The sequence below is a fragment of the Colias croceus genome, chromosome 2 (assembly GCF_905220415.1).
Source record: "Colias croceus chromosome 2, ilColCroc2.1".
Taxonomy (NCBI): Eukaryota; Metazoa; Arthropoda; class Insecta; order Lepidoptera; family Pieridae; genus Colias; species Colias croceus.
In genome coordinates this window covers 3,668,351-3,689,329 of record NC_059538.1, presented here as the reverse complement: position 1 = coordinate 3,689,329, position 20,979 = coordinate 3,668,351, and the positions used below count along the sequence as shown (strand labels likewise).

The window sequence follows — 20,979 nt, the reverse complement described above, 5'->3', positions numbered from 1 at the left end:
GACGAGCTGGGAAATTGTTATGTTGATAAAACACCACAAAATTGCTTTGAGCATGCGCGGACTTTTACCAATTGAGCTAAAGTTCATACAAGGTGGAGCGTGTCACGGTCTGATAATTATCTCGTGCCCTTTAATTAACTTAGCATTATTTGATTTAGCAAACATTTACAGTATTGTTACGATCAATTTTATTGGGCTGTATACTTTTCTCGGTACACAAATCGTTGATTTGTTAATTTGCGTGACGTTGTAAGGACGCTTGCGCGCGTGCCGAATCAATAGGCGACCCCTGATAGGTAACAGGTAGGATGGAAACTACTGATAGAGGCATACGTTTGACAGAGTCAGATCGAAATCACTTTATAATAAATATTATTATGATACATATACATCAACCTTGTATATGTATGCCACAATATGGTTTAGATTTAATAACTTGTTCAAATGTGGATAGGTAAAATATGCGGGTACCAACAATGGGTTTTCTATGTTTAATTAGAAGTAATTATTATTATTCAAGCAATCGTTTTGCTGATCGATAATTTTTATTGTTTGAATAAAATGTGGGACTGTTCGTGAAGGACTGGCATATAATTTAATTGGACATTATGTTTTAACCATGAGGATCGCGGTTTTAACCACCAATTATACAATGACTAATTAGAAAAAAATATTTCAAAGTTTAGAAATTTTCAAATAATGAAATGTTCAAGATCACATCGCCATGTAATTATTAACGGTTTCTTTAAAAAAGGATGTTAGACTTAAATAAAACACTTCATTCACAAGCAACATTTATTCTCAACACAATAAATATTTTCATGACACATTTTCATATTATTAAATTATGCGCATCAGCGATCATGGTTCTAATCTCGTACCGATTTCTTTCAAGTGAGTGATTTTCTATAAATATAATTACCTTAAAGTAATGCTATAGAAAAAATGCTTACACATAGCATTGATTTCTTATTATAATGGGTTTAATAACTCGCTTGTTCTACATCGTAAATAATATTCGATTTCCTACGAGCTATTATAGGATAAACGTATTTCACGCATCTATGCTTATGCGTCTGTGAGTGCAGCTACGCCGGGTAGTACTTTGCCTGGAACAAAATAGAAATACATAGGTAATCCAGATGTGTTATACGCATTTTTTAAATTAGACTTTCTCTTAGCACTACTTTTAAATACATGCAATACATAGAATTCAACGTAAAGCAGTTTACAAAATACAAATAAAGTAATATATTAATTAATTCATTCAATATACTAATGTAGGTACTTTATACTAATGTAGGTATTTTTATAGAATTTTTAAGTTTACCGTAGCGACGATTTGAACCGCTAGACAATTAGAAGGACTTCAATAATTGAATCTATTGTATAATTTCTGTTCAATATCAATTTCTTCTAGTCTCGCAAAAATCTTAAAAAATATTAAATTTCTTCATAATATCGCGTTATCCAAGGAATAACGAGTAAGGTCAAACAGGTTCTTTGTTTAATTTACGATTCATTTGAAGTCTGGAGTAAGCATTTTTTGAGCTCTTCACATTTTTATTCAAAAAGCCTTCGTCAAAGAAACCTTTAGGTATTCCTTATTTTCTTTGATAACGGCAAATATCATGTTTCTGTTGTTCAATTAGAAAAAATAGTAAGCCGTACTTATAAGGTTACTAGATATTTACAAAAGTACATATTATTATAGTAACTACGAACTTCATTCATTAACTTGCTTCAGAAATTATATTTGCGGTAAATGAAGGTCGTAAATATAAAAATTAATACACCTGTAACTATATCCATTGAAAGAACACGACGTTTTTTAATCAATTCAATTTTCATAATTTATGTTAAGTGGTGTCCGTCTATGCATCTCAAACTAGAAAATCTCAAATTCCAGAGAGATGAACTACCGATAGTCGATACCATTGAGTTAATATGACCGATACCGATAAAATAAATACTGAAAATACCTCTTTGCCCATGACCACCAAAAGAACATTTTTTTTTCATTTATTTATTTCACTTTAGGTTTGAATATTTATTTATATATTTGTCTGATTAGAACAGTATTTTATTGTGATAGTATTACATTGCATTTTTTTAGTTTATGTTGATCGCGATACGAGGAGGCGCTGCACTTTTAGTAATGAAAAGGTCAAATTTCGACCTACTTGCAATACTATAAGATACTATTATGGAACTTCAATAATGATGTAATTTACGCTATGCAGAAGCGCATCACGTAACTGCATAATTCGATCATGATTAGCTATAGATTGGTTCCAAATAATTGGGCTGTGCTGATTGCTCTGTTTCATTAGACCTAAATTCTTCATGTATTTATATTTCTGCAATTATTATTGACTGGCTGATGCCCGCGACTTCTTTCGCGTGAATCTTAGGCGTCAATAGCTGGAGGATTTCAAATAAATGCATATCGCGAAAGACTGAGAATTGCATAACATCTATTTTTAATACCCCATTCAAGTGATAAAAGCAACCTAATAAAATAAAGTTATTACCGTGGGACTGTTTGGCGACCAAAAACTAATACTTTTATACTACGAAACCTTCAAGTTATTTGTAGATAGCATTTGTAAATCTAGATAATATACTTCGAACGTGTCTCGCATACACGATCTTGCCTTCGAAGAATTACCTTCTCGAACCACGATATTCTTTGAGCGACGATAAGCGACGCCCTTCATAAAAATTGCAATACCTACATAAGCGACAGGCGTTATTATGAGACATTTTCATAATGCTGATCAAAAAACTCCTAGCTAAATAGTGTAGAGACACGATTCTCGCATCAAAAGATTGTTTATAGATCAAATTATAATGATAAAAATGTTTTCATCTACATAAACATGTATTTTTTTATCGCATAGAAACATAAAGAATCTAATAATGCATTACATTTGTCTGTAAAGAAAAACTAATTCAAAAAGGTACCACAGATAAAACATGCCGCCTTAAACTTACAGGTAGCTCCTTACAATGAATGTATCATTTGAAGTCAGAAAGCATAAAAAACTCAATACAAATAGCGACGTTCTCTCCGCTCGAAGGTAGGAAATTTTCCAGTCGATAATTGTGAATATTTTAGTGGAACCTCTGACTTCTTAAGTGTCCCCCGTATTTCGTTGGAACATGATTTATATAACTAAAATGTGCCGCTGTTTCTCTTGGGAATATGGGCGTTGTAGTAGGGGAGCCCAAGAGGGGATTTTGGGATTTACTCGAGCGCGTCAGATTACTATAAGGGACGGTACCTTAGCTATTCATTAGTACCTCTAGTCAATATGAGCAGTTATGGTTGGTGGGTGCGCTCAGGGGCCCCGCTGGAAAATTTGAATAATCCATAATTCCCTAAGGTTCAGCTCGAATCGTCAGATTAGCGAAATGGGGACTTCTTATATTGTAATTAACCCCCCCATATATTAATCTGACGCGCTCGAATAATATTACTTTAATTTTTTACCCTTTCTTCATAGCGATTAAATCGCCACTTAAATCGTCAGATTAACGTATACTATTTTTCAGTGACGTCCTGGAGCATGCAAAATATCAATATCTAACGCGCTTGAGTATTTCCAAGCCAATTTTTTTCTTTTTTAAATTAAAAAAAAATCAAAAAACCCTTCCCCACCGCTAAAAGTGAAAACATTATAGGACCTTTTTTTCTCGCTATGGTCTAATCTACCAATTCTAATAGGTTCCCGTGATGCTCGAGTAAATCCACATTTAGCATCCTGGGCTCCCCTACTATTGTGTTGTGTTAATAAAATAATCAAACCATCTTTTTGCAGATGCTGCTACAAAGTGCTTTCTACTATTTAGTTACCTAAGTCGATGGTATATTGTTTGTTTATTTAGACAAATCAATATTAATTTGTTTCTTTATGCCTGTGTAGTTTTTACATGTTGTTTATCAGTAAATATTTATTCATATTTTAAATCGATACATATGTTACTATCTAAAACGATTACAGTTACATAGTAAAATTGATGTCTTGTGTAGACAAATTATCAATTGCAAAATTACCAATATTATACAAAATATGAAAATAAATATTATGTATATTGTATATGTACAATATTGATGACGATAATCGTGTGAAGATTTTCCGGCAGTTATCTAGACACGCGGCAGCGTGTCAAGCCGAGTTCAAGTGAAGAGAACTGGCGAGCAGCAGCCGTGTGTATATTTACACGAACCATTTCGAGCCACTTTTCACCCCCTTATAACTCAAAAACTATTTAAGTTATATAAACCAAATTTGGTACATATCAAGAGGACCTCAAGATAAACAAGAACCTTAAATTTCATAAATACAGATTAAACAGTTGCGTAGATATTAATATCCAAAAATCGCAATTTTTAAGACTGACTGACTTATAGACATATACAAAACCTAACCCACTTCCAGATGACCTAGAAAGTTCAAATTTTGTAATCAACTAGGTAATAGTGAGTGTACAAAGGAAAAAATCAGAAAATACTGAATTTATTTGTATTTAATTTTTTTTTCAATGACATAAATTTTGTTTGTATGGAAAAATGGAAAAGTTTAAAAAAAAAGAAAATAGTATATTCACCTTACTAGTCTTAAAAAATAGATCAAAACTAATCAGTGGCCGAAAAAAATTTTGAAATCCATCAATAAATGACTGAGATATAGATTATTGAAGTTTACATATTTTAGGACGAAATATCTGTACCTAGATTCGAAGCGCCTCTGACATCACACTCACTCGCGCTAGTATCGCTAGGGCGGATTACTTCGATTGCATGATTTCTTTATTCAAAACTGTTATTAAACGTAAAATAAAAGAAAATTGTAATAAAAATATTGCCTTTATTGCTCATACAGTTAAAAATAATATATAATTTTACATATTCACATTTATTTATTCTTTATTTATGAGTGTTTCTAGTTTAGTTTTAATTTCAGTGTAAATAAATAAATAAATAAATAAAATCTTTATTTTGCTTTAAACATGGTATTCAATGGTGATACAATTATATTAATAAAGCACAAACATGTTTAGCCAATACAAGCATGCAAAAATAATTACCATAAATGGTGTAATGGAAGAAGGCTTCGTCGAAGGTAGAAATGATTTAATTTGAGAGTGAAACATCTTTAGGCGCGTTTAGAGTAAAATTTCAAGATCGCGTCATGGCAATACCGTAACGTCATAGAGTAAGGCGACGATTCTTCTACAACGATCTTTGCATCTTGGTAATAGTGTGTGTACAAATTCACGCTGGATGTTTAGAAAATCATGTAATCTTTTAAACAGAAAACGAGTTTAAAAAATTGCAGATAATGACGGGGCAATGTGCGCTGACATTCATAACATACAAGAAAATATAGAAAATAATACTAAACAAAGCATACAGAGAAACCGCAAGAAAAAAAAAATCGTATATAAATATTTATAAAGTAAATCAAATTTGCAGAGTAATTTTCTGTACAAAAAGTAATGATATCCCACCAAAAACATAAATGTAAAAATTGGAGCCGAGTTCAATCGTTGACTTAATTTGCCAAAAAAAGAAATGAGATCTAAATGTGTGCCAAGTTCTGCAGACAGTCCAGAAATTTATTTACAAAGATGTATTAAGTTCTTAGGTTGACTGAAAACTCAATTGTTTTATTTTCCCTTATGCCCGGTTCCTATATTCAACGGATCGTCATAGTATCAAAGCTACTATCCGTTTTTCTAGAACTAACTACGAGTCGTTAATACCGTTCCACAATTTTATTTCTTGACGTGCTATCGACGGACATCCGTTGGTCATAAATATACCGAGCCCTCTTCACTCACAGATGTGCGTTTCGTTATAAGCCAAATTGAAATTAAAGTAACACAAAATTCAGGACAAAATAAGTTAAATATACAGCCGAATTATAAACTTTAAGAATAAAGTTTCTTATTAATAAAGAACTAATACTAAAGAACTATATATTTGTAGACATCTGCGTGATAATTTTCCTTCTAAACAACCTAATGCGTTACACAGAAAGCAAAAACGGAACGTTTTTCTCGCGCACGCGTGCATTGCTTGTCAGTTGTCAAATTATTGTCATTCATTGTTGATTGATGATTCATTGTCAAGTTTTATAATTGAATTGAATTGAATTAACAATACAACGACGACTGTTTATATATTTATTAAAAATGGATATTACGCCGGTAAGTACGCCTTTATATTTCTTCTTTAAAATCGTCTGCCGCTTACTTTTTGCTTCGGACACTCTTAAAGTCAAACATATATTTCTGTTACAGAAATCGAAGAAGGCTATGAGTAAAGACGAGATTGCTCAATTATAATAACCAGTAAGGAGACTAATGCTTCTACGAATAAATTAAAGGATGAATGTTGGACTTCGTTGACCAACACATTTAATGCAAAAATTGGTCAAATACCTACCAGGAAAACTTTTTATTTTCAGCCAAAAAATTCAAACATAATAAGGATGATGGACAAATATTATGAAGAAATAATTGAAATACTGAACACACAATAACTAATTAATTTTTGTATATTATTAAGCAATATATCTAGACATACGGTAGAAAAAGAATTTGTTAGGTAGTGCTAAATGTAAATCTTATGTAAAAAATGTATTTAGTTCAGAGAGCCTATTACAGCGTTAAGGAATATAATATAGAAGATGATAATCGATGGAGGGTTGTCGTGTAAGAATCACAGGACAGTTCTTTGGCATATATTACGTAGTTACATATTATTATGTAAAATTAAACTGTAATAAAGAAATAAAACTTTTATTCCATTTTATTATGTACTTTTATTTATTTTTTATTATTTACAATACAATGTTTAAAAAATTGATTTCTACATTGCAAACATAGACATATATATATATACTAGAGGTCCGCCCCGGCTTCGCCCTTGGTACATGTTTATGTTTTCTTTCCATAATAACCATCCTCGTACTTCAAGGAACATTATAAAAAAATAATTATCGAAATCGGTCCACCCGTTCACGAGTGATGCCGTGACCAAGGGAAATAGGTCTGCCACTGATATCGATATTGTGCCTAAAGCATAGAACCTCAGCGTCAACAGTAATTGATGTTATGGAGATACCCCATGATTCCTGAAATGACAACATAAATTAGGTATGTAAGGTTAGACGTGTTTGGTATAATATTAATGCCTCCATTAAACTAACCTGGCTCCTTTTATTCGTACGTCTGGATAAATTTCAAGAAGTAATTGTTCAACAGATTCTTTATCAAGTCGAAATCTCAATTGAAATTCGTGAGATTCGTGAGGGTCGCAAAAAAATCCACTCCTTCTCTATAATATATACTCTTTCACGCCCACTATCTTCTTCCGAAATTCGATATAATATTAAACACTTCTCTATCACTATCTGAACTCCACATTTCGATATTGAAGCGGAAACAATGAAATAGTAAGAATTTAACCGCCCGAAATCGACGGGTAAACAAAATGCTATACGAATAGTAACTTTGACAGCATAATGACATTAAAAATATTTATAGGAACGCGATAAACTGTCTTCTCCATACAATATGCTTACCGTTCGTTAATAGTAACCCTCCCATCCGTTAGTAGGAAGCCGTCGGTAAGTTGCTTGACGAGACGTTTTTTATAGGAACGATTTTCGCTTACGCTTGGTTAATTATACTACTATTCGTAACTAAAACGGATCGTTTTTCAAATATAGGAACCGGGCATTAGAGAACAATGTTTATTCCAAAATATAACTTTTTTAATTTGAATTATATAATTATTTTCACAAAGCAAACAACTAATGACCTATTGAACCCCATAATTTGATGAGGCTAGTTTTACATACTGTTTATATTTTGTGAGGTTCTAAAAACTAGCCTCATCAAATTATGGGGTTCAATAGGTCATTAGTTGTTTGCTTTGTGAAAATAATTATATTATTCAAATTAAAAAAGTTATATTTTGGAATAAACATTGTTCTCTAAGGGAAAATAAAACAATTGAGTTTTCAGTCAACCTAAGAACTTAATACATCTTTGTAAATAAATTTCTGGACTGTCTGCAGAACTTGGCACACATTTAGATCTCATTTCTTTTTTTAGCAAATTAAGTCAACGATTGAACTCGGCTCCAATTTTTACATTTATGTTTTTGGTAGGATTTCTATTACAAACAAGCCCGCAAAATCATTTGCATCAAATAATCTATACTGCTATCGAATATCGATCCATTTATCGAATTTCTGAGAAAAAGCTTTCCGATGTCAATGATGTATTACAAAATAACGTGAGATTTAAAATATATATTTCAGCATATTAGAATAGAAAACTTTAAAGTTATTATCCTACAATTATTACCTACTGGGTTTCCACCCGCGGCTTCGCCCGCGCAGTCAAAGAAAAACCCGCATAGTTCCCATTCCCGTGGGAATTCCGGGATTTCGTCATTTTCCCGGGATAAAAAGTAGCTTATGTCCTTTCTCGGGTATCAAAATATCTCCATACCAAATTTCATGAAAATTGGTTCAGTAGTTTAGGCGTGATTGAGTAACAGACAGACAGAGTTACTTTCGTATTAGTATGGATAACATAAAATATTTTGTAGATGAAGAATGCAAAAATTACGTCTCTAATCAACTATTTTTGTATAAAAAGGGCAATAACGTTAGTATCATCTGGAGACGTAAATTTGTTACTCTTATTGCAGAAGTCTACAATTAATTTGACTGTAAAATGTACATAGCTACTTAGTAGTTCTACATATCTGAGAAAAAGTTACAAAAATCCAGGTAGATATTAGCTACCTACTTGCAATAATTTGTCACTATAGATTTTTTTTAATAAAAATTATTTTCGTATTTTAACTTTTTTCTCTATAATAATCATTCCTCCAGACGTATAAAAAACTCAAATTTTATCCATATCGCTTTTATCCAGCTTTGCACTTAGCAACACATTTAGCAATTAATTATTATTGAGATTATTATAAAAACGTAGTTTATTTCACTAACTTACCTTCAAGCAGTTCCAAGGAAGCACCGCCACCAGTGGACACGTGCGACACTTTGTCTTCAGTGCCCCACTTCGCGCAACATGTGGCTGTGTCACCTCCACCTGTTTGATATTTTATAAGAAAAATATTTGTTGACAATTTAAAAGTTTTCTCAAATTTTGTAAACAAAAATTTATATGAAGCGGTAATTAAGAACTTTTTTCCGTTATTTCATTATATGGCATCAATTTAAAATGTTTTTCCCGATCGTTTCGTTTAGAATTGATGCATGAATGCACTTTCACTTGATTGCACTTTTTTCATGTTAATTTACGTGTGATATTTTTAAACACTACTCAATTAGGTAACGTTTTTCTTATTTACACTCTCAGTTATAAGTCATTTACTAAAGTAAGTATTATAATAAATTACCAATAATAGTGATGGTTCCATTAGTGGTCGCCTTCACGACGCCGTCCATGAGCGCGCGGGTGCCGCCCGCGAACTTTTCAAATTCGAACACTCCCGCCGGTCTGGCCATAGATAATAAAATATATTAGACAATAGACAATTAAAAAATCGTAATCAGATTCAAATTTTAAATGGCATTATTTTTATTTGTTTTTTAAAATATGCTTTTTATTTGTATGTTTGAAATAAAATAAAGTGACACAGTTGCCATTTCTTATTTTGGATTTTGTGCAATAAGTGATTTATTTTTCATTTATGATAGAATCAAACTGGTTGATGATTCTTGAAAAAATAAATAAAGTGATAAATTTGATAACTACTTAGTATAGCATTCAAATGCTTTATAGGTACATTTTTAAAGAATTGAAAAAAAAAAATGTTCACGACTCGGATTTCAAACCCGCGTCTTAAGCCTTACGATAAAAAAAGTTTTAAATGTCATTACCACTAAAATACCATTAAAAAGATAATAATTACCCATTCCATACAATAACTTTAGCTCTTGCGATGGGGTCCGCGAACAATTCTCGTGATTTGGGTCCAACATCGAGACCCATCCAGCCATCAGGGATGCCAGAGTCAACGTCGGCTGTTCCAACCTTAAATTTGTTTTTAATTTAATTATCTTTTCTTATTTTAGAGTATTTTTGTAAGTATAGAAAATTCAAAGAATTCAAATGAACAAAGGAAATAAAAAAAATTTGGAAAATCCAAAAGTGCACGCCTCATAATCTCATATATTTTTTTTTGTTTATTTAATAACAATTAAACCACATCGAATCAGACCCTGAAAAATAAAAGGGTTCTATTCCTGAGCATACTCAAGCGTAAGAGAAAAAAAAAGACTCGATTAGTAAAGTATTTCGGTCGCTATCGTGTTAACAAGAAAATCCTCCGCACATACAGACACACGGACGTCCAAGACAGAACTTTTTTAAACTGTTTTTTAACTAGTTTAAATAACAAAAATGACATCAAAAATATCATGAATGTTAAAAATAGTGTTTTTTCTTAATATGTGTGTGTATGTATTATCTTACAAGTGCAATGTATGATACATAAAGACATTTTAAGTTTGAAAAATCAGATGTTTTGCGCGAAGTGACAGTAGTACCCACCTCAACGCTTCGCTTATGAGGCGTGCAATAAATGTATTTGAAAAAGTGACAACAGTTAAAGTTAATGGAATAAAATGAATAGAATATATTTTTTGGCTGTGTTTAAGTCGATGTAAAGCCACACACTTGATTTGCGTTACCACTTGAATTCATAACTGGTAAGTACTTTGTAAAAATGTGTGCGTGTACTAGTGTACACACGTAAGATGTGAAACTTCTTTATGACCTTATTTTTCAAAAAATAATTTACTATATGCAACTTTACAGAAATACGTCGAATCACGCGTGGTAGGGATAAGAAAAAGATGGCGCGTAACGGAAAAATGTCACGCGTAACGAAAAAATGTTACACTAAATTTTTTTCCAACCCCGATAAAGAAGTTTCACTTCAATTATAATAATAAGTAAGCTTACAATAGTATAATACAAACCTGTGCATTTTCATCAAATTTATCAGCAGTGACAAAGTCAACTGGCAAGTGAACTTTAACATTGTTCTTAGCTGCCTTCTCTAATAACTTAGTGACAATCTTTGCTCCTTCAGCATCATATAAAGAGTTTCCAATCTGAAAGCAATGTTTATAATTGAGTAAAACGTGAAAAAAATCAATAATGATTTATTTATTACAAATTTGTAATATAAAGATAGGATAGTTCTTAAAATGTGTAGCAGCTAGCAGCTACTTAAAGTTTTACCTTTAATCACAGTTGACAGATACATACAGTTAGGAAACTAAGCCCCTGTGATGAAATTATGACGTAAGCACTGTTAGCGCTATAGGCCTGTTACCTTTTTGATATTTAACCGACTTCAAAAAGGAGGAGGTTGTCAATTTATTTTTTTGTTTGTTTTTTTTCCACAGTTGCACTTTGTGGTAATTTTGAGATTGAAACCCGTAAAGATACAATAACTAGCGGTCCGCCCCGGCTTCGCCCGTGGTACATATTAACGTTTTCTCTACATAAGAACCATCCTCGTACTTCAAGGAATATAATAAAAAAAGAATTATCGAAATCGGTTCAGCCGTTCTCGAGTTATGGAATTACAACGAAAAGTGGCATTGATTTTTATATATTAGATGGTGTCCTTTTCGGTGCCTAGGATATTAATTTACAAGAAGATATAATCTGAATGTATACACCATTTACAGGTTTAAATACGATTTTATTAGTACTATATTTGTATTTTTTTTTCTAGATACCTGCTAGTAATGGACGCAGAACGCTATTTAATGTACCAATTGTTTTAGCTCCATATTTTTACTCATATTCAATAATTATTTTTATCCAGTATTTACAATAAAATTTATATTATGTAAACTGTTATTTTTTAAAGCGAAAAATTAAACCAAATTCGTAAAAACAAATATGAAAAATAAATTAATATAATTATTTTTAGAGCATAGAACCTCTTTCCTTTTTGTTAATTTACGATGAAAAAAGAAAACAATTTGTCAGGCTAGTGCTTGACAAAGTGGTGACGTCACGACTATCGATGAAAATCACAGATCTATCTGTGATGAAAATATACCTTTTATGTATTTATATACAAATCATATGAAGAGACATAACATCATCACACAATTATTTAACCAAGAAACTGTTTTATTCTAACATATATACCTAAATTAAAACAAGATTTTGAGAATTGAATTTTTTGGAATGAAACGAATGAACATAGTCGAATTGACTATCTGTAGCTAACATTTTGATGAAGAATATTTCAGTATAATTTGATCTCCTGCTTCCATATCTACAGAAATTAAAAATTGTTTTAATTTCTCGTCACGTCAGGGATTTATATGTATATTTATTGAAAGGTCTAAACAATCGATATTTACTTAATATGAAAGGGAATCGTGCACATCACTTTAACTCACACATCGAAAATATTACCAACACATACAAACTTTTTTCTATAAAATGTATCTTTATCTTTCCAAATCTTAGGATGTGTCACCCGCTACTATCGATCCCCTGAATACCCTTATGATTCTCGTAAACACGCTTGCTTGTGTGCGTTAGCCATTTCGAACGTTTTGTATGAAGTTTCCTTACTGTATGCATCTGTATATTGTGTTTTAATTCAGTACTTAATACTGCAATGGTTTTATATAAATATGAAATATAGATCAAAGCATGTAATTCATAATAAAAAAAATACTTACAGCCATGCCTTTAGTTTCCTTCAAGAAAGTGTATGCCATACCACCGCCAATAATCATTTCATTTACTTTGTCCAATAAGTTTTCAATTAACAAGATTTTGTCAGCTACCTTAGCACCTCCGAGTATGGCAAGGAATGGCCTAGAAAAGAAAAAGAAAAATATTAAATGGTTTCAAATCATAACACCATTATTTGTCATGATTGAAATTTTAATATACCTACTTACAGGATTTTTATTTTCACCTAATTAATACTTTATTGCTTTTAAAATATTATAAATAAAAAACATAACATTTTATAGGTTTTCCTATGTCTATACTGTAACTATGGTCATAATATTTACCTCTCTGGTTCATGAAGAGCTTTAGCAAAGTACTGTAACTCTTTCTTCAACAAGAAACCACTTGCCCTTTGCTCAAATCCTTCTCCCATCATTGAGCTGTGAGCTCTGTGTGCAGTTCCTGAAATATTTTATCAAATTATAACAACACAATATAGTTAACTACATATTCTTAGATACATACACAAAAAGAAACAAATTGGTCAAGATATTTTAGATGAGATTGGTCATAAACAATGTGACTTGAGAATTATATGTATTTAGATTATAAAATCATAACACATGGTATTAGAATTATCATCATATTTACATATAGATATTACAATATCTTATCAATTTAAATAGTTTATAAAACATATTGTATTTGTATTTCTTAAAATACATACCAAAAGCATCATTGATATAAATGTCTCCTAGCTTCCTTAAACTGGCTCTGAAGGCTTTAACCTTTTCAGGATCAGCTTTTACTTTAGCACCGCTGGCATCTACTCCTTTACCCTCTTCTTCAATGTGATACCGGAGATTCTCTAGCAATATAACAGACCCAACTGGTGGGTCAGCACAAGCGGCTTCAACTTCTGCACCCACACAATCCGTCAAAAATTGTACATCTCTAGCAAACAATAAAGTAGTTATATGTACTTATTAGAATTTCGAATGTGTTTTTTTAACAATTAATTAGGTACCTAAAATTCAATAAAGTTTACCTGTTCAATAACTTTTTCAACTCTTCAGCTACAGGTTTGAGGGTATATTTTGGATTAGCCTGACCGTCCGGACGTCCAAGATGTGACATAAGAACTACGGATTTCGCCCCCTTGTCCAGAGCATATTTGACGGAGTCCAAGGCAGCGACGATGCGCTGATTATTAGTTATCACTCCATCCTTTAGTGGTACGTTAAAATCAACCCTATAAAGAAATAATAGAAGTAATAGTATCTCAATGAATTATAGACCAAATTAAAAAAAATCGAAGTTTATTTAAAATAATGTTTACAATTTTATTTACTCACCTCATCAACACCCGCTTTCCACCTAAATTAACTGCGTCTATGCTTAACTTGTTAAGAGCCATTTTCAATAGAAATAAAAGTTTTAATTAATAAATTACTGGCGTAAACTTGAGTCGGCGAAATCAATTTTATTGAGAATATCTATCAAATTTGACCTTGATATCAGCGAATGTCAAAAGGGTCAAATATACTTGCCATTATTAAAATTATATTAAATTGGAAATACTTTAAATTAAGTTTTATTAATTAAAATTGCTATGAATTGATATAAAATATAAGCAGTTGTAATTGTAGTTTTGGCACATGCTTTACAAAATTATGTAAATTGTATTTTGTAATTTCTTTTAACGCTTCTGCAATGTTGTTATGTTGGTATTAAAGAGGTCCGCGGGAGGGAATATTTATGCCGTCATATTGTCAGCACTGTTTGTTCTTCGCGAAATGCACGCATCGAGACGCTCGGATTTAGAATGTTCCTTGAAAATCGACGTTAAAATTTATGAAACTTCACAAGTGCGTGATAAGTTTAGTTACGTGTCTACTAGAGAGTTTTATTTAGATTCTAACTCAGTGTGTATTAGTGATTGTAGTGGGTGACGAACATAGAAAAGTTAAGTGCGTCGAAAGTTGAAACATGGTGCCGCTAGGACCCGGGCCAGGCCATCCTACCGCACATCAAACTCACGGCGGGCCTTCAACTAACTTGTCTGGTCCGAATTCATTATCACAGAGTACCTCACAGTCAAACAAGTCATCAGTAGCGGTATGTTTTAAAGTTTTAAATGTAATATTACCCCGTGAAATGTCAATCTGGCGGTTCGCACATGTTTATGTAACTTCAAAGATGAGCACGTGCGATTTCGCGCTAATTTTGATATTTGCTTCCAGAAGCCGAATTACACACTCAAATTTACACTTGCCGGTCACACAAAGGCGGTGTCATCCGTTAAATTTAGTCCAAATGGAGAATGGCTCGCTAGCTCCTGTAAGTTTGCATAATTTGTCAATCTTGATAGTAATTGTTATTTGTTTTCGGATTATAGGTCAGTTATCTAGGTAACTAGTGACCTACATAAGAATATTGTTATTATTTAGTTCAATACATAGTTTGCGTATAATGTCAATCTAATCTATATTTGTATCCAAATCTATTTTAGTTTCCAATAGAAAAGTCGAATCTTGTACGATGAAACTTCTAGGCGTGATCGTAATCTTTGATCTTTTTATTGTTTGTGTTGAATATTTAAATAATTTATAAAATTTCGTGAATTAATTTAAAACAGGAAGAAAATATTTATGCATTATGGAATTTTCCCAATTTAAATGTGAAATCTGTAAACTTGTAATTAGGTCATACTGCATACAACATACCTACCTAGTTGTAAAATACAAAATTTGTTAAACAATAAAGTCAACAAGATGTCATATTCAATTTCTCTTTTACCATATAATTTAATTTAAACATGTAGGAGTAATATTTATTTACATTATGCAATCACTATAACTATTGAACTAGGTACTATTTGTTATTAAGAAAAAACAAAGGTAAATTAGCTTCAATATAGGCTTTCCTTATAAGCTAAAGTTTCAATGTAATAGTAGAAAATTATTGTGAGATCCTAATTGATGTAATGTTATTAATTAGAAATGATGCAATTGCTGCTTAAAAAACTTAACTTACTTTCTTACTGAGTAGTATGTAATTAGTTAACATTTGAAATTAATATTTCAGCTGCTGATAAACTTATTAAAGTGTGGGGTGCCTATGATGGCAAATTCGAGAAGACTATATCTGGACACAAAATGGGCATCAGTGATGTGGCATGGTCATCAGATAGCAGGCTGATTGTCAGTGCTAGTGATGATAAAACTTTAAAGGTAATTAAAAAAAACAATGTCTAGAAATATTTACTAATATGGTAGTAAGCTAGTGTAATAAAAACCATTAATTATATCTTACAATACCATACATACCATTCATGCCTTATAATACCATAAATGTTATATGTAAAGTGTATATTATAACAATGTAATAATAATTATTACTATGATAAAATAATAATATATTTTTAAGAACATTTTTTAAGTTTCTAAGTCAGGGGAATGCTAACTAATACTAAGAATGCTTCTATGACCTTCTACATAACTACCTGTACTTGTAGACAAGGTCAATAACAATACTTTTTATGCTGAGTTTTGAAATAGATGTTGTAATGACTAATGAGTAACCCATAGGCATATTTAATAAATTATAGTACTCAAATAATAATTATAAAGTCAAATAGTATATGCTACATGGATTAACCACGAGTTCTCACGGTTGTCGACCTCTTATCTAGGCTTATAGATAAACAACATTCTCCATTTTCTGATAAGAATGTGTATGGAGCTTCCCATGTTGATAATAATTTTGATCTTTTTAACAGAGCAATGGATTAAAGTTGTTTATTCATTGATTTACTTATTATTTATACTTTATAGCATACACATAAAGCACAAAAATGTAAACATATTATTCATAGTTTACACATAGTTTCATCAATTTATATTTAAAATTATAAAATTAGTGTCATACTTCCTGAATATATTTATTAAATTCTTCTTTAGTTTTTGTATAGGATCTTCTATTCAATATAGTCATATTTTTATAGGTAGGAGGTACCTATATTATAAAGTTTTAAATACATATTATATTAAATTTACATATTATTATTACATATTATTTAAATACATATTATATAAAATAAATATTATATTAATATTTATGTTTTCTTGTTTCAGGTCTGGGAATTAAGTTCTGGCAAATGTTTAAAAACGCTAAAAGGACACAGTAATTATGTATTCTGTTGCAATTTCAATCCACAAAGTAATCTTATTGTTTCTGGTAGTTTTGATGAGAGCGTCAGAATATGGGATGTCAGAACAGGTATGTTATTTTCATATAGCATGTTCATGTTTTTATGTAACAGTAGCATGTACAGGGGTTATAATAGACACAATAAAAGGTAAATTAGTGAAATACATTCCAAGTTATGTTATGATTTGGGAGAGTTAATAATAAATATGAATTTGGCATTATTCCATTTTTTTTTCATAATAAGGGAAATATTTGTAAACTGACCAGGGCATTTGCTTATTTCATAATCTGGGATTTGTTCTTGTTAAACACATAAATTTGTATTTGTAGAGACAGAATTTAAAAGAAAGTCAAGAAATTGGTATCAGCATTCACTGTTTTAAGATTGAGGACAATTATTTAGGATAATGATGCAAATGGTATTTTAAATCCAATCTTAGACATTTTATGTTATACAACGATTCATTTTTCAGGTAAATGTTTAAAAACGCTACCGGCACATTCAGATCCGGTGTCTGCGGTGCATTTCAATAGAGACGGAAGCCTTATTGTATCCTCCAGTTATGACGGTTTATGGTAAGAATAAGAATTTTTAAAGTAGGTTTTGTAATGTAAAAATACTTAATAATATTTACAACTAATATTACAATTTCCACTGCCAATCCAACCACCAATTTATGTGTCAATCTATTCATAAACTTTTTATACATTTGTACAATAGAATTATGAAGATGATTATTTATACAGGAAATACCTATTTTAAGACTTTATTTAGTCTTTTCAAAAGATAGCTGACGCTAACTAGTTTATACTTAGAAAATTTTCATCCACTTTATATTTACCAACAAAAGTTTTCTATGTCTAGTACAATTTAGTCACTATCCAATTATTTTCTCTCATCACAAAAAATCATACAATTTCACATTATTATGTACTCATTCCTACTCATATACTGGTTATTATCGGCTTGCTGTAATGTTCGTAGCTATAAAAAAATGGCGGCAATAAATTGCGCGTGAAGTGTAGTGCGTAATGACTAATGCCTTAATTAAAACATCCTTTTGTACACGCCACGGTAATTTGTAGTGTGATTGAAGTTATGTACTGCCTCCTAGAAGCTAACATACTTTCCTATTCTTTGTGTATCCATGAATAATGAATTGTATGTATCTATTAGGTGTCCATAAAGTTTAATGGGTTGAGAAATGAGTCACACTGTCATACAATAGTCTGTCCACTATAAGAATTGCTTTTTGACAGCTCGACGGGTGATACCAGAAGTGATGTACAAAAGATTATCGATTGTGATACTATTTCAATTATAAATTCAAAGTAGTAGTATTTCTATCGATTATTATAATCTATCAACCCATCATTGAATAATTCTGTGTAGAAATCACTAAGTGGGCGGGGCATGTCCATGAAGTACCATAATTATTTGTATGACATTTTAACATAGACAATACAATCCTTCATAGGCGTGAAGCTGTCAAAAAGCAAATAATATAATGGACAGAGTGTATAATATTGCAGCAACATTAATTTTTAACAAAGTAAACTGAAATTCATTCAATTACAATTTTTTAACTTCATATTTCTTTTTCAGTCGAATCTGGGATACAGCCTCTGGTCAGTGCCTTAAAACTCTTATAGATGACGATAACCCGCCAGTTTCGTTCGTTAAGTTTTCTCCTAACGGGAAATATATCCTCGCGGCGACTCTCGATAATACTCTAAAGTTATGGGACTATAGTAGAGGGAAGTGTTTGAAGACTTATACCGGACACAAAAATGAGAAATATTGTATTTTCGCTAACTTCAGTGTTACTGGAGGAAAGGTAATAATTTCAAAACAGTATTTAATAACATTTTTATCAAGAATGTTGTATTTCATATAGTTAAAATGTTTGTTTATAAGCTTGAACACAACAGTTGTAGAATAAAGAATATTTATAAAAACGTAAGCATGTTTTAAATTATTATGTTGTATTTTGGAAAGAACTTGCTTTTGAATTCTTATGGTATTGTTCCATGTATGTAACATTATCACATTTCTTCCCAGTGGATAGTATCGGGCTCAGAAGACAACCTGGTGTATATATGGAACCTGCAATCGAAGGAGATAGTGCAGCGGCTCTCTGGACACACGGACACGGTGCTGTGCACTGCGTGCCACCCCACAGAGAACATCATAGCGTCCGCTGCGCTCGAGAACGATAAGACTATCAAGCTTTGGAAGAGCGATACTTAGTGGTGGGTAATTGTTATTATAAACTACTAGTTTAACGCCCGTCTTGTTAAAGAAAATTCACATAGGAATATCTAGCTTCTTAACTATCTCCAGACAGAAAAATCGTAATCGCCCTATTCCTGATTATTATTATTCCGCTATTAATTGTGTTTTTTTATTTCTATCTTCATAGTAGATAGTAAGTAGCTTAAATTGTACATCATAAAATATATAGTATACCATAATATCATGTTATATAATTTTTAATTACTTATGCCAATTTTTTTTAACTAAAAATGACATTTTAGGTTGGTTTCAAATTTTAAAGAAGTTTGCTGTAAAGCAACTAAACAAGAATAATTTATGTCCCCAATTTTCTAGTTTTTTACTTTCCCAAGTTTTGCAGTAAGATTTGATCAAAAATTATTAATAACTCTTTATTTTGTTTCAGCATACAGTGGATACAGTGATCTGTATATTGCGGCTTCATATTGAGAGCCAGCCTTTGGCTTGTGAATAGGTTTATTGAATAAGTTCAAATAGTTTACGAAACTACGGACAATCGGAAGAGCGTTTCATTTACACTAAGTCAATCACGATGAGTGTGCATTTTCATTTGTTATTTTACATATTTTTCTATGACGTACAAGTGAAAGAGATGAAATATTTTAGCTATTATGTATTAGTTAGGTATTGAGATGTTAAGGATCCGCTTAAGATTTAACTTGTTGGATGCAATTAAAAATATAGTAGTTATGTTGTGTCTTATTTACCTTTATTTTTTGGCATTTTTATCCTGTGGTAATTAAAGCCAGAAGCCTAAATCAAATAAAAAAATAAGTACGATACAAGAGATCTTAAATTAAAATGATAAATGCATTAAATGGCTAGTGACGTTTGTAATTGCGTCAGTAACTGTGGACGACCGTGATTGGAAGAATAGCTGTCGTGACTAGATGTCGTGTTATTTAAACACATAGTATAAAGTTTTCATAGACTTGAATTAGATGGCGCTAAATTGTATTATAGGTGTTGCACAGAGTGACATTATAGTATGGAGGATAGAACATAGAGAAGAGTAATAGGTTATGGTATAGAGGGGGGTACCCTCTCGCGGGTTTTTATGCACCTATACCGCATAAGTCAATTGAAGCTGGAACGTCAACACATTGCACATGTGTAGTGTCTGTGACGTCATACTGCATACGCATCATGAAAAGTCTGCCCGTCTCTCTTTCGCGCAGACTATAATATGAGAATGAAGGGGACAATTATTGTTTTTATTTTGCAATTGTTTATAAATACAGGTGATGTAATTTAAACAAAGACGTTAGGTATACTTCTAACTACTATATATTACGACGAGATACTTTGCGGCACGCGGATTAGAATATTTTTTACTTTACCGAGGTTAAATTATGTACCTAATAATTTTAATAACTTTTGTGAACAAAATGTAAACGCCATAAGTTAAAATTTTCATACATAGCTGAACAATACAGCTTTTATTGTAATGTAGCCTCTCTTACGTGCTAGGGTTTCGCTTGTATTGTATTGTTTCTTGGGAGTGAGCGCACGTGTTATTTGTTTGTTATTTTTTATAGTGAACCGTGCCCTGCCGTAAACACCCTAAGCTGGTCTTTAGCAGCGTTATAGTGGATTTGAGGGGAAATTGACATTTTATCGAAAATCAGGCTACACAATCGATCTTCCATTGATAAAACTTTGACAGTCTCTTTCATTTTTAAAAATATACTTTA

At 31.5% G+C, this 20,979-nt stretch overlaps 2 protein-coding genes across 2 annotated transcripts; one reads left to right on the top strand and one right to left on the bottom strand.

The window, feature by feature from the left end:
- Positions 1 to 781: 781 nt before the first annotated feature.
- On the bottom strand, positions 782 to 14,294 carry LOC123698536 (phosphoglycerate kinase). The gene is made up of 10 exons (XM_045645195.1): positions 14,133 to 14,294; positions 13,826 to 14,029; positions 13,505 to 13,731; positions 13,122 to 13,239; positions 12,780 to 12,918; positions 11,043 to 11,177; positions 9,971 to 10,092; positions 9,455 to 9,555; positions 9,046 to 9,144; positions 782 to 1,109 (listed from the first exon to the last, which is right to left on the bottom strand). Exons 1-10 carry the CDS (start codon positions 14,192 to 14,194, stop codon positions 1,069 to 1,071), a joined length of 1,248 nt encoding a protein of 415 aa, XP_045501151.1. The 5' UTR covers positions 14,195 to 14,294; the 3' UTR covers positions 782 to 1,068.
- Positions 14,295 to 14,547: 253 nt separating this feature from the next.
- On the top strand, positions 14,548 to 19,975 carry LOC123698526 (WD repeat-containing protein 5). Its single transcript, XM_045645183.1, has 8 exons — positions 14,548 to 14,895; positions 15,021 to 15,117; positions 15,865 to 16,010; positions 16,914 to 17,058; positions 17,463 to 17,565; positions 18,596 to 18,827; positions 19,052 to 19,242; positions 19,671 to 19,975. The coding sequence occupies exons 1-7, from the start codon at positions 14,767 to 14,769 to the stop codon at positions 19,238 to 19,240; spliced, it is 1,041 nt and encodes a 346-aa protein (XP_045501139.1). The 5' UTR covers positions 14,548 to 14,766; the 3' UTR covers positions 19,241 to 19,242; positions 19,671 to 19,975.
- The last annotated feature ends 1,004 nt before the right edge of the window (positions 19,976 to 20,979 follow it).